At 37.7% G+C, this 13,089-nt stretch overlaps 1 protein-coding gene across 4 annotated transcripts in view; it reads right to left on the bottom strand.

Annotated features, from left to right (window-relative positions):
- Positions 1 to 13,089, bottom strand: part of GLCCI1 (glucocorticoid induced 1) — a 54,180-nt gene that overhangs the window by 25,064 nt on the left and 16,027 nt on the right. For all 4 annotated transcript variants that reach the window (XM_054638832.2, XM_054638841.2, XM_054638851.2 and 1 more), the window contains exons 2-3: positions 9,017 to 9,168; positions 933 to 1,019 (exon numbers count right to left, since the gene is read on the bottom strand). In XM_054638832.2, the coding sequence (XP_054494807.1) occupies positions 933 to 1,019; positions 9,017 to 9,168 (239 nt within the window). The remainder of the gene's footprint in view (positions 1 to 932; positions 1,020 to 9,016; positions 9,169 to 13,089) is intronic.

Here is a 13,089-nt window from a genome sequence, read left to right as displayed (position 1 = left end):
TTTTAAAATTTGAGTAATTAAACTTGCACCACTCCTTCTGACAATTATTCTATCAATGGCTGTCCAGAGGAAGAATATATACTGCCTTTAAACTTCTTCTCCTTAGGTAACCTATACATTCCTTCTCATTTTTGAAGGCCCTATTCAACAGGGAGTCAGGAAAGAGCATGCAAAAAGCCCAGAGTATGAGGGAAAAGTTCCATCATGGAAACATGCTGCAAGATTCATTTTTCTAAAAGAAAAGTGCAGTTCTTCAAGAGAGGACACACTCTTCCTGACAGAGGCATGAGGTTGAATGTAGCCCCTTATTAGGTTCTGGACAGATTTAGTGACTCAAACTCTGGACAACACGGAGGTTACTGGGACAAAAACTGAGATACTGTCATTTCAGCTGAGCTGGAGACCATTCTACTGTATCAACTTTCTCATCATGCAAATCCACTTTTTGTAGATTCTTTCTAGTTGCAATTGTAGTCTACAGGAAAATATTTATGATTAAAGACCATTTCAAGTACTCATACCATTACTGTATCAAGACTTTTTTTGTGGAAGTGGTGTCCTCTCCATCTCCAACCTAAAATCTGAACAAAATTTCTAAGCAAAGATATGTGAACATACCACCTGACACTTGCCTCTTTCAGGAGAGCAGTGTTAAAGGTCAGAAAGCTAACTAACATTGAAAAAGAAGCTTGTTCCTCAATGCTCACTCTGGCCACTCTTTCACAATCAACACTTCATAGTATTCAGGGAGGAAGTCCAACAAGCATAAAGTAACAATCACTCTTCAAACAACTCTTAGACTAGGGGTAAAACCTGTTTCAAAAGCAAAAGAGGAGAGGGAAAGGGTGCAGTTTCCTGGACTCCAGATAGGGTTTAAAAAATGTCTTGGGCTAATCAAAACTTGAAAGGCTCCACTGTGCAAAACTTCTCACCTCTTTCAGCTGATCAGCACTTCCCCACGATGCCGAGCGCTGATGGGATCTCTTTTCTGCTCCCTCTTCGGCCCAACAGCTGGGTGTCTACAAGGGAAAAAAAAGAAAATATGCTGTACTGAGTTCTCCAGGTGAGAAAAACTTCTGGCACAAATTACTGCCTTACTCTTTAGGCAGTGTCAGAGTTATGTGAATAAATTTCAGAATCTGATATGCAGTACTAATAATCTCAGTAAATAAAAAGCAATATAGAAAACAAAGCTTTGTAAACTTGCATTTACAAAGGATGAGAACAATGCACATTACTGAAGAAGGAATCAGAGGCCTGACAAAAAGCCTTACCTGGCTGCTCCCACTGTACTTTGGCATCCATGTCTACATTTCACTTAGTGGACAGTTTAGAAAACCACACCATTAAAAAAACTGTAGAACAAACTCAAGCCAGGATTCACTTCTCCCACCTGTCTTCCTCAACCACTGGACCACAGAACCAATCAATCCCTTCTTTCTAACTGTGGCTAGATAAGAGTTTTATACACCATTTATTATTTCTGGCACCAACTTACATGAGCAGCACAGTAACAAGCAGGCCTTTTCCAGCCATATCTCAAAGCCTCTAAGTCTGGTGACTGTCCTTAAATATAGGAGCTAAAATTAAACCCCAAAGACTGAGAAGCATCAGAAAGCCCAAACTCTCAACCACTATGCTTATTTGCCCCAAGGCTATAATGAAAATTGAGGTTATCCACCAGAATTCCTGAACAAGAGAGTCACAGGAACAATGGAAACATCTAAAATTCAGGAAGAGTTTGGGATATGAACTATATGAAACTCAGTGCTATAGGCACATAAATATAAATCTGTTTATGTTTGGATTTTTTTCCCCGACAACTCCTACTTGTATTGGCTGACTCTTTCACAGTAAGTACACAAGAAATAAAACTGAAAATAACAATTTGTCCATGGGGTTTTTAAGGGAGGGGACCACTGCTAACACTTCTAGGGAGACAAAACCCCAGCCCACAAGACAAATAGGATATAGGATCCACATGCCTGTGGGACTTGTTCTCATGCATGGAAACCCTGCTCCCCCACAGCTTCCCTTACTCTTGCTTCCCATCTAGGATCTGGAAGCTTTTGTAGTACCCACATGGATGCCAGAGACTGGCTCAGGGAGGAGGCTGGGCAGCACTCTGGAGAACACCATCAAACCAAGCCCTTCAGCTGGTCCCTGCCCTGCAAGGGGAGCTGGGAGCAGCCCCAGGGCCAGGTCAGCCATGGCACTATCGAGCTCAGAACTGAGACTTCAGAGCATGGGCTGCACCTTCACAACCACCACATTGCCATGGTGTTACAGAGCCTACAGCCCAGCACCTAACCCATCAGTGCTAACATTTCATCTGCTCTGTCTCTGTGTGCCTACAGAACCCTCCTGTGTTTTCTGCCACCCCTGCACTTTCCATGGTTTTGGTGGGGCTTTTTCTCTGTTATTTTTACACCACCAGTAATATTTCAACCAAAAGCCCAGCAAGCTGTGTGGGTGACTAGAAAACCAAATGGAAAAAGTCAGTCTTGAAGCTTCTTTCAGTCATGAAAAAAACTTTCTTTTCATGTTCCCAGAAAAGAAAAATTAAATCCCTATATGAGAAGTTAAGAGTTCTGTGTACTTATTACATGGCCTGTTATGAAATACCCCCACCTGTTTGGGTCTGGGGAAGAAACCAGAAGATAATGTCATTATGAAAAAAAGAATGAAATCAAAATGTGAAAAGTTCAAACAGCTACTTAAAACTATGTGAAAGATAAGGCAGTCCCTCAGAGGCAGGCAGCACTTAACTCTCCTGACCCAAAGCAGAGCCTCTGCCATATGCACGTGCTGCCTGTATGTGTGCATCTGCTTGCTCTGCATTTTAACAGAGCCACCTTCTAAATAATTACTTGGTTTTGCAGATTCATCTCCCTCAAATTTGTGTGGAAGACATTCTGTTGGGTTTAAATGTCGGGTTTTTTTTAAAAACATTGAGGTAGCTTGCAGATTCCTACTAAACTACTAAAAATGGGGATAATTCTTTACTTTTTTAAAATCAGAGGCTTTCACAATCTGTTACAATTTACTTTGCATTTTAAATTGCTCTTACAATATTTTACTATATCCCAAGTACAGCTGGAACCATATCCTCACATGACACCAGCAATAAAAAGGCAATTCCAAGAAAATTTATCTTCTAAAGAGTGTCTTCTGAATACAGCACTGCTCCACCATTTGGGGAACACCAGGATGAAGCAGAACCAGGCAGTTTGGGGGCCTAAATACTTACCTGTAGTGCAGAAGGGTGTACCAGGGATCACTATAAGCTCATATCCTTTCAACTACAACTTAATAAACTGAAAAGATATCAAGAATCTAAAAAGCCAAACTGACTTTCTCAATACAGAGAAGTAAACTGTTAAAAACCAAAACAAATAATGTAGAACACACAAGCCTGACTGTATTTTTAATAAACAGATATTGATCCAGATAGCAAGGACAAAACACAAACTAAGATCAACCCCTAAAGACCTTCATCAACACCACCACTGACTGCTAGGAGAGAGAGGTGGGAATCCTTATAGTACAGAGGATCTACTCAGAAATCAAAAATAAAAATCAGAAAATATCTATTCACTTAATACTAAATTAAGTGTAATTAAGTGTAAATTAAGTGTACTTTTGTACTTGTTCAAGAATGCTTTGACATTCTCTACCACTGAAATAGCATCCCCCTTGAGACAAGCACTACATGGATGCTTTCAGCCCCTGGTAAACTGAGTCAAGACACAACCTACAAAGGACACATACCCAGTATACAGGGGGCAGACTATCTGTGAACCCCATTCTACCTGCAGTATTAGATTACAAACATTGTATGGTGCTCCTAGCACAGTACTGAAGTCAGACAGTGTTACATTTACAGACTATTTAGAGGCAAATTTAAAAAAGAAAAAGCTTTACAAAAATAATACAACATAAGCGGTTACTAGAATATTATTACAAGGTAGTCCTCTTCAAACCCTGGAAATTGATGCTTGCAATATGCTGTAATGCATATTAAATGAAGAATAATTTTGCGTTTGTAACAACAAATCTTTGTATTCAAGCAAAAGCTTTTAAAAAACAAACAGAAGCACCGCAGACTTGTTGTATTCAAACAGAAATTCTGCTTTTCTAAGGTTAGCTTATGTATGAACACCTCATATCTCACTTAAATGCTGTCATTTAGATCACAAACAAGATGGGGGTGTGTAGTACCCACAATCTGTCACACTTCATGGAAATTATTTTCTCATCTTATTTACAACTTCCACAAAACAAGCTTATCAATGGAAGCCTTCATTTGAAGCTGCAAGTGTACTCCTGAAGTGTTAAACATATGAAAAAAATAACATTAAAGCCAGAATGTAATTCAGAATTGTATTAGAAGAAAAATTTCTGAATCACAAACAAAACCACAGATGCTGCACTTCAAGTCAGAGAGAGGGTGGGGTGAGAGTACCTCCCACAGTAAGAGATGTCAGGCACTATCTCTGAAACTGGTAACATTTCAGAGCATCACAGAAGTGATGATGCACTGAATTTCATGACAAAGGATTAGTCCTGCAAGGCCACACTAAGAAGCTAAGATTTTAGGGGGGGATCCTTGAAAACACTGGATAATGCATGCTGCACCTACAAGACACGCATCCCTTGTTTTCAAGATGTTAAGGTTTGTGGTCCATTTCAGCTGACACATGGAATAGACATGCTCAGAACGCCACATCTGTTTGTTCTCTTCAGTCTTCATGTAAATCACAATTACCATAGTTCTAATTCACCCAGCCTGGTGGCAATCAGCTCTTTTTCCAACACCTTTGGTAACCCTGCCTTGCTTTTCCATCCATGCCAGGGACATACACCTACATTCTTTCCACTTAGATCAGAATGACTGCATAGCATACCAAGCTACCTAAACCTAAAATAATACTGTGTTACCTTAAGTATCTCATATTTATTGCCAGCCTTTCACTCCAATTTACTACATCCAGCCTGCATTCTGGAATATCTACATATGTCTATGCTTTACAGGGGAAGCAACATGTTTTTGAAGAACTTCCACATTCAAAAGAAACCCAATGGCAGCAGTAGAAGATAGAAACAGATGTGTTTTCAGGTATTTCTAAAGCATTCAAAGGCCATCTAGAAACTTTACAAAGAGAAATTGCCTAGTTAGAAGTCAATTTGACTGCAGGTGATCACTCTTAAACATCAGACAGGTTAAGTCAGAATGAAAAATTCACAGCTCTATGACATATCTTATTCCCTGTCCTTTCTGCCAATATAAATCATTAAAATATCCCACAAAAATCAATTATAACTAATACACCAGTAAAAAAGCTTAATGGAATTGAGCCTCTTTGTTTATGTCTATTAATATTACAGAAAAAAAATCTATCCAGAAAAAAAAGTGTCTAATGACAGCTAGCTATATTAAAGCCTTGATCTACCCATAAGAAAAACATATTTTAGCCTAGAAACTCTGCATTATTCTCTAGGTTAGAGAGAAATAAAAATTCTGGAGGCATTTTGCCTTTCTTCAGTTTCATTTGTTCCATACCTAATTGCCATATACAATGAGAAAAACCTGGATTCCAATATTGCTGGATGTGCCTAAGTCATCAACTGGAAATCACTGGATATTAAAATGCCACTAGGCCATTTGTTCGTTTCTTTGTATTATTTAGATTGAGAAAGACTCCATGGCAAACTTTAACTGACAATATTTTTGCTATGACATCAACATCATGTTTCTTTTTAATCTTTTTAAATTTTACAAATATCTTTTAAATTACATAGCTACTGCCAAATAATTATATTTATTAACTCTGACAATTATCCAAATGTTTCTGAAGATTCCAAGGTTAGACACAGCCATTTCAACATAGAGTTGTTCTTTACACTATGAAGGGGGAAATACTTAAATGATGAAGCATAAAGAAGTGGTGTACAAAATTGTTCCATCAGTGCTCCCAAAAGAGACAGAAAAATGGAGAAAGAAACTATACTGAGTTTTAAATGGCCTTAATGAAAAGTTCAGGTTTTACAAAAGGAGAGGGAAGTAGGACAATGGAGGAACTCAGGAAGAGGATCACAAAGTATATCAACACAAGTAACTTCTTATAAGAAGAAGTTTACCTGCATTTCTGAAATACTTAAAACACTACTAAATAAAGTTGCATACCTCTGGTTATCCAAAATGTGCTGCTCCTTAAAGATCAGCCAGTTGCATGCATCTGCACACATACACACATGAATGTACACACAGAATTCTGAGAAATACTGAATTGTACAAATACCACTATGCAGTGTTACAGAGCGTTTTTCCAAAAGCAAACAACTGCTTCACTTCTCTTCTGTACTTTCAGTCAAAACACTTGGGGCAAGTGAGAGTGACACAGAAATATGAACTGTAGTTCCTAGTCTCCAAGATATGACAAACTAAACCAAGCAGAATTCTGATCCCTCCCTTCTATTATTATGAAGAAACATATTGTTCATGAGTATTATACAAGTTGAAAGAATTTAAGTGGAAATAAGGACTTGGAATAAAGCTCATTAAAGGCTCATCTGATCACCATGAAGACCAGAAACTCTCTCTTCTTTAAAAAACAAGAATTCTAAGAAACTTGGAACAGCCATAATCACCACCTTAACAAAACTGAACAAAATTTGGATTTTAGGTTAACATTTAATTAGGAACAAAATATACCCTTGAAAGAGAAATAATTATTCCACCTACAATGTAGTTATACTGACAACATTGTTCTTGAATTTAGAAGTAAAACAAGAGATAACTTATTCTCCAATGAAAGTGCTCATACAGAAAAATGGTTTATTGATTTTCATGAACTCATTTTTATTTAACTTAATTTGCTATGCATGTATCCTATCAATAACTTGGAACTCATCCTCAGTTCTTGAAATTAGATATACTTCAAACTACACAGAGCTCAAACAACAAAAACCCAGACACACACCAAAATGTAAGACGATGTTTTATGATCATCTACAAGCCTCCCTAGTGAGCATTTTATTTGGGAAAGAAAACAACAACAACAAAAAAACCTGCCCAAAAAAACCCTCAAAAACAAAAAAAACAACCAAACAAAAAAAACCCCCACCAAACAAAAAAAGCCCTCCAGCTGGAAATCACTGTGCATATCAATATGCTTGTTCCATTTTACATATTCATAGTCCCAAGTAGTGACTCAACTTCAGCACTGATAAATGGTTGAGTCTGGCACAATTTGAATAAAAAGACAGCTAATACAATTCCATGCTGGAAAATATTCACAAATGCAAACCTTGAGATCTCCCTGCTCCTACCCCTTTGAAAAATTGCTTCATTTTGTAATGACAACAGTATGCTTTTCCTCTCTTTATACTTGATTATGCTGAAAAGATAAAATTTCATTTTTAGTTTCTGAATGAGGCAAAGGGAGGCAGTCAAACGTTCACATAACCTGAACACTTACTTGAGCTCACTAGGAAAGCAATTTTACTGCCAAATACTTGGAGCTGAAATATTTATAGAACAGTTTGTTTATCTTTTCTGTAACTAGTGAAAATGTTTGTTTCTGAATGTTTAAATATTCTAAATTTTCTATTCGTAAGGGTATTTGTAAAGATTGATATGGATATGCATTTTAAGAGAGGGATTGTGAAATACAGTAACTACAAAGCTTTCAAAACAGAAAGACTTTAAAGTCATAGTATTGTGAAAAGAAGGCATCTTGAAAATAAATCCAGGATTAAGGGCTTTTTAAGTAGATCTTTTGTGACAGTAAATATGACTGCTGTTTTTTGGCTAAAACTTACTGTCTCATTTCAAAATAAGCAGGACATGAAGACAGCCTTCTCCAAAGGGTCCTCCTTACAGTTTCTAAAAATTTTCTTGGAACATTTTAATCATCAGTTTCTCAAATTCATTAAGTAAGATTTCTGAAACATACAGACCCATTTTTTTTCTTTTCTAAGCATTCTGTACTTATCTTTACCCGATCAAAGGGTTTCCTGTGCCACATAACACCATATTTTAGAGATGAGGAAACTTCTATATACATTCTAACTTGTCCTGAGAAACTCAGTATTGCACAAAAGACTAGATTCATAGAATCTATTTCAAGACCCATGATAACTATGGATCAGAATCGTGGCACAAGAGATAAACAACTGATTTAACAACCAAACCTACACAGCCTGTTAGACTGAAACTAGAACTAAAGGGAGCTAGTTTCTTCTAGTTTCCAATTTAGTCTGGAAGATGAACTCAGACGGCTTTTTCCAAACCTCAAAAGCACTGCTGGAAAAAAGAATGCAGCTCCTTTGATAATAACTGGGGAGGGGTGGTTAGAATTATGTATTTTTAATCTGTCTGACAGTGATCATCTTTGCAGGCAACAAGCTCCAGCACAAGGAGGAAGCAGGCAAGAAAGAACATTCACCTTTCTTGTCCAAGAGCACTGGAGCAGTAGAATGCCCCAGCAACCTACCTGCCAGAGGGTCCTACTAAGGACAGAGCCCTGAAGAGAATCCAAGGCTATCACAAGAGTATCAGGCCATGAATAACCTCAGTGGCCTTCCCTCAGTCCCACACACACAGACAAACACACAGTTTTTGAGACTGACAGATTTATTACCATGATTTAGTAAAATCTTTTAGTTTGTCAGCCACTGTTACATGGATGCTTTTTCTTAAATAACACTCAGCAGAATTTTGCAAATAGCAGCTTTAAAATAAACCAGATACAAGGCTGAGATTGGTTATTTAGCCTCAATAGATCTGCCCACATTAAGAAAATTATTTTTAACAACTATTTTCTAAAACCATAAAAATATTATCCTCGCACACGATGTTACTGCATTGGCAAAGATTAAAAAAAACTACTGTAACTTATTTTAGGATTTCATATCTCTAATAAAATTAAGTGAATCCACATTGCTTCAGAATTAAATTGAGTAGACATCAATTATATGAAACATCTCTGTTGTCTTGTTTTACTGCTTTTACCTGAGTAGATTTATCTTTCATACATGAAGGGTAGTGTACATGGGGATCACGTGGCCACTGTCCTGTGAGGTAAGGTCCTGTTATTGTGTCCAAAGAAGAAGTTCGCCTTATGGTACCAGAAGTTCTGATTTGCTGGGATTTTGGCCTGTCCACTGTAGAAAACCAGAACAAAATCAACAAAAAAGTCAGGCTAAATTTGATGTGAAATGTTAAAAGCTAGCTATGACACACAATGGCAAGAACACATCAGAAACCTTTGTCTAAATGCCAAGCTGAAAAGAATGCCATCACATCAAAGCAAATACATCAGACAAAAAGGAAAAACAAACAGAAAAGGGAAAATGTAACAGTTACAAAAACCCCAATGCTTAAGGTGTTCATATCTGCAAAGAACTGGGCTACTTATGCTATGTATTTTCATCAGCAAAAAACACCAAGCAAATTTAAATACAGTGATGATGCAACTCAGGAAAGCCAGACACGCAGAAATAGAAAATACAGCATAGCACTTTTTAAGTCAGCTTGCTTAGCTTTCTAAATACTAAAATACAAATCATGAGAAAAATTGTGGTTGCTAAGAGGATGCATATCCGATTTATCCTCTTTTCCATATTATTTCATAATTTAAACCCATTCCATATTATTTACAAGATCCCACTGCAGGCCTTAACAAGCTGAGAGTGTGATTCCATTTTTCCCTCTGACAGAGTGCTGGTCAGAGCAGCTGCCTTGTTTGTTTTCACTCATCATTGTGCCTGCAGTCCTTGACTCCTCCCTGTACTTTTCTCACCATACACCCAAATCATGGAACACTTTTTCTTGCATTTCATTTGGAGAGCAAAGTGCAGGGTGATTCACGAGATTGATGTGGGAAAGAAGAGAATTTTATGGCATGCTCTCTGGATTATCTTTGCCTGCTTTGTCCTTTAGGCAAAATTACTTCATATACTCATTTTCTAGACTTCACATTAGCCAACCTAAGCCCTACATGGCAGCTACTGTTTGTTCTGCTCACCCCTACTAAAAGAAATTCACAAGGGAGATAACTTCCAAGTTAATCAGGTGCCATGCACTAATCTGACCCACTAAAAGCCTACTGACAGCTCAGAACAGAGCAGACCTGCTGGCACACTTCTGAGTCCAAACATGGCCACTGGCCTTCACAAGTATTTTCTATTTGTGTATCACCTAGGACTGATGGATCTCCAAAGGCAGAGTTCATCATCAATGTGATATACAGCATTCAGCACAACTAGGGTATAGCTTGCACTATACAGTATGGTTATAGTATGACAGATGAAGACACTGTTAAACCAGACCATTTTAGACAAATATATAGACTTGCTGAAACACTGCATTAGCTACTCATTTTAGGTGAAGGGTTCTAAATAATGCTGTGAATTGGACATGATGCAATGTATCATGCTGACTTTTATACTATAATTATTCTGACTGCCTTAGCTATAAATCAAATCTCTAGAATTTCTAACAGACCTATCCCTTATAGGATTCCAATTGTGACAAATCTGCATTTTAAGAAAGATCCTTGAACTATTAAAAGTAAAGAAGTCTGAAATTCAAAACAGAGATGACAAACTTCAAAAATTAAAATAGTGTTTACATTTGCACTGAAACACAAGTGTACCTAATGGGTAAAAAGCTACAAAGAATTCTTCCAAGCTTCCCTGTCATGCTATGGCAGGCACTATGCTGCTCTCTCAGCCCAAGTTTTGAAAGTTGCTCAAAAAACACCTTTTAAAACAAGTCACAAACAATGCACAAGATAATGTTTGAAGATGAGGAAGTAAGGACTAAACTCAAGAAAACATAAGCCCAAAAGACACAACAAAATATATACAACCAGACAATTAGCTAAGGTTTGTAACTTGTTCTACACCCTAAAGAGGAAAGGCAACAGAAATCCCAACATTAATAACTAAAATAATGCCATTAAAACTGAAGAGAAATCAACACCACCAAAAATTACTTGTTTTGTTTTTCCATGGGCATCTTGCAAGTGGACTGCAAGACATTGTCAAGCCTTAAAACTGAGAGAAGAAAAAGTTCAAGATCTGTTTTCCAAAGTCCCTACTATTCATCAATGGTTCTCTGAATTAAGCAAATAAACCACTTCTCAATTGCATAAGCCAATTCAAGTTAATGCTAATTTAATGTCATCCCTATTCCACTGCTGTCTGCACTCCTTCCATCTCTTTTGACATGGATTTAATGCCATCCCTATTCCACCATCGTCTGCGCTCCCTCCATCTCCTTTGAGATGGCATGCACAGACAGATGTGTGAATCCACCTGGCAAAATAATTCACTGAGTTAAACATAATGAAAACTAAAGTGCACCTCCTAAAGTCATAAACACAGGGTTTTCCCCATTACAGCAGAGTTGGCACAACATAATGGGCAGAAACCACCAGGAGAGCTAGAAGAGCAGCAGCCCTGTGGTCTGCTCAGTAACAGTTTTGGTTCCTCACCTCTTATGATGTATCATAAGAACAAAAAATAAAAGAGAAGGGATCTATAAGCATGACATTTGAAGGAACTTTTGCAAATTAGCATTTGACAAAGTGTCTTGTATAGTAATTTACTCAAACATCATGAGATGCCCTGGAGAGCATCACTGTACTGGACCCCAACAGTGGCAGATCAGATCAGCTTAAGTAGTTTTCTAAATATTAGAACTGCTCTCAGGGTTTATTTCTTAATCTTGCTTTTCTCACCTCATCATACATCTGGCTTCCCACTACTCCAGGAAGCTACTACATGACACTTCCCAAATTTTCATTATCAATGGAATGTTGATGCTACTATAATGAATACCCTTCTCCAGCCCAAATCACTGTCTCTGGTTGGAAACTTCATGCTCCAGTTTTCTCAGAGAATCAAAACAGTTGAAGTGCTTCAACAGTTCCTGAAGATAGCCAACAGACTTCAGCATTCAGAAAGGCTTCAACAATATTAAGAAATCTCTAAAATTACAGACTAATTTTATCCAAGTTTCAGACTGAAACTCATCTGACAATATCCCAAGAGCATGAATGGATTTTACTGCAGCAGTAAGTCAAAGCATTCTGTTGTTCTAGTGACAAGTGAGACATCTCATAGGAAACTCAACCCTACCTCCAGAATATGCAAACTTAAGATCACAGCACTTAAGCAGTGTAACATTACCTGAGGAAGTTATCTAGAAATAAGAAAAGCAAGACATATCTTGCAGCAAGGCAAAATACCTCATGGCCACTGAGATTAGCTTGGTTGATTAGAGCATGACGATGATGTCCAGGTTGTAGGTTTGATCCCTGTATGGCTGTTCTCTTAAGAGTGGGACTCTATGATGCTTGTGAGACCCAACTCAGAATATTCTGTGATTCTATGTGCTATTTAAAGTATGCCACAAGTTTTAATGGCATGTATTTAAGACAAATTGCTACACCATTCTAGCTATGAATGTTCCACAAAGTGACACAATGGTCCACCTGAATACTACAGCTGGCAAAATTCGGCAAGATCCTACCTACCAGCAGGAATCAACTAAAATAACCTGCATGAAATCATGATTCTGCATGCTGCATTGAGAGCAAAGAGAATTCTAGTTATACCACCTAGACTGACTGAAAAAAAGCTTCCATTTCTCTGACAGCAAAATGTAATTCAGTAAGAGCCTAACACGACAGCTCTTTTGAAAAGGACAGGGGGCTCAAATAAAACCATCTGCTGCAGCTCTAAAATGAAGAGCTTGCATTCCCATCTAGGACAGGGGCAGCTAACCTGCACATAATCTGAAAGCCATGTTCATAGTCCATTTTTAGCTTAAATAGTTTTGTGCCACATGTGCAACGAGGAAAATCACCTGCAACAGAACAGCAAGACTGACAGCCAGCATTGGTAGCAGTAAAAAAACTGGTTCAGTTCAATCCACCAGATCTAATTTGTCAACATCTTTTCTTCCCATGTTTCTTCCAACAGTTAGCAAATCCAGTTCAAATTTGGCCAGAACTTTTCCACTCATGTACTTGCATAGATATAACTGATTTTAAAGGACTAAAATTATCCTGAGAA

The sequence above is a fragment of the Agelaius phoeniceus genome, chromosome 1 (genome assembly GCF_051311805.1).
Source record: "Agelaius phoeniceus isolate bAgePho1 chromosome 1, bAgePho1.hap1, whole genome shotgun sequence".
NCBI lineage: Eukaryota > Metazoa > Chordata > Aves > Passeriformes > Icteridae > Agelaius > Agelaius phoeniceus.
This window is presented reverse-complemented; position numbering and strand designations above follow the sequence as displayed.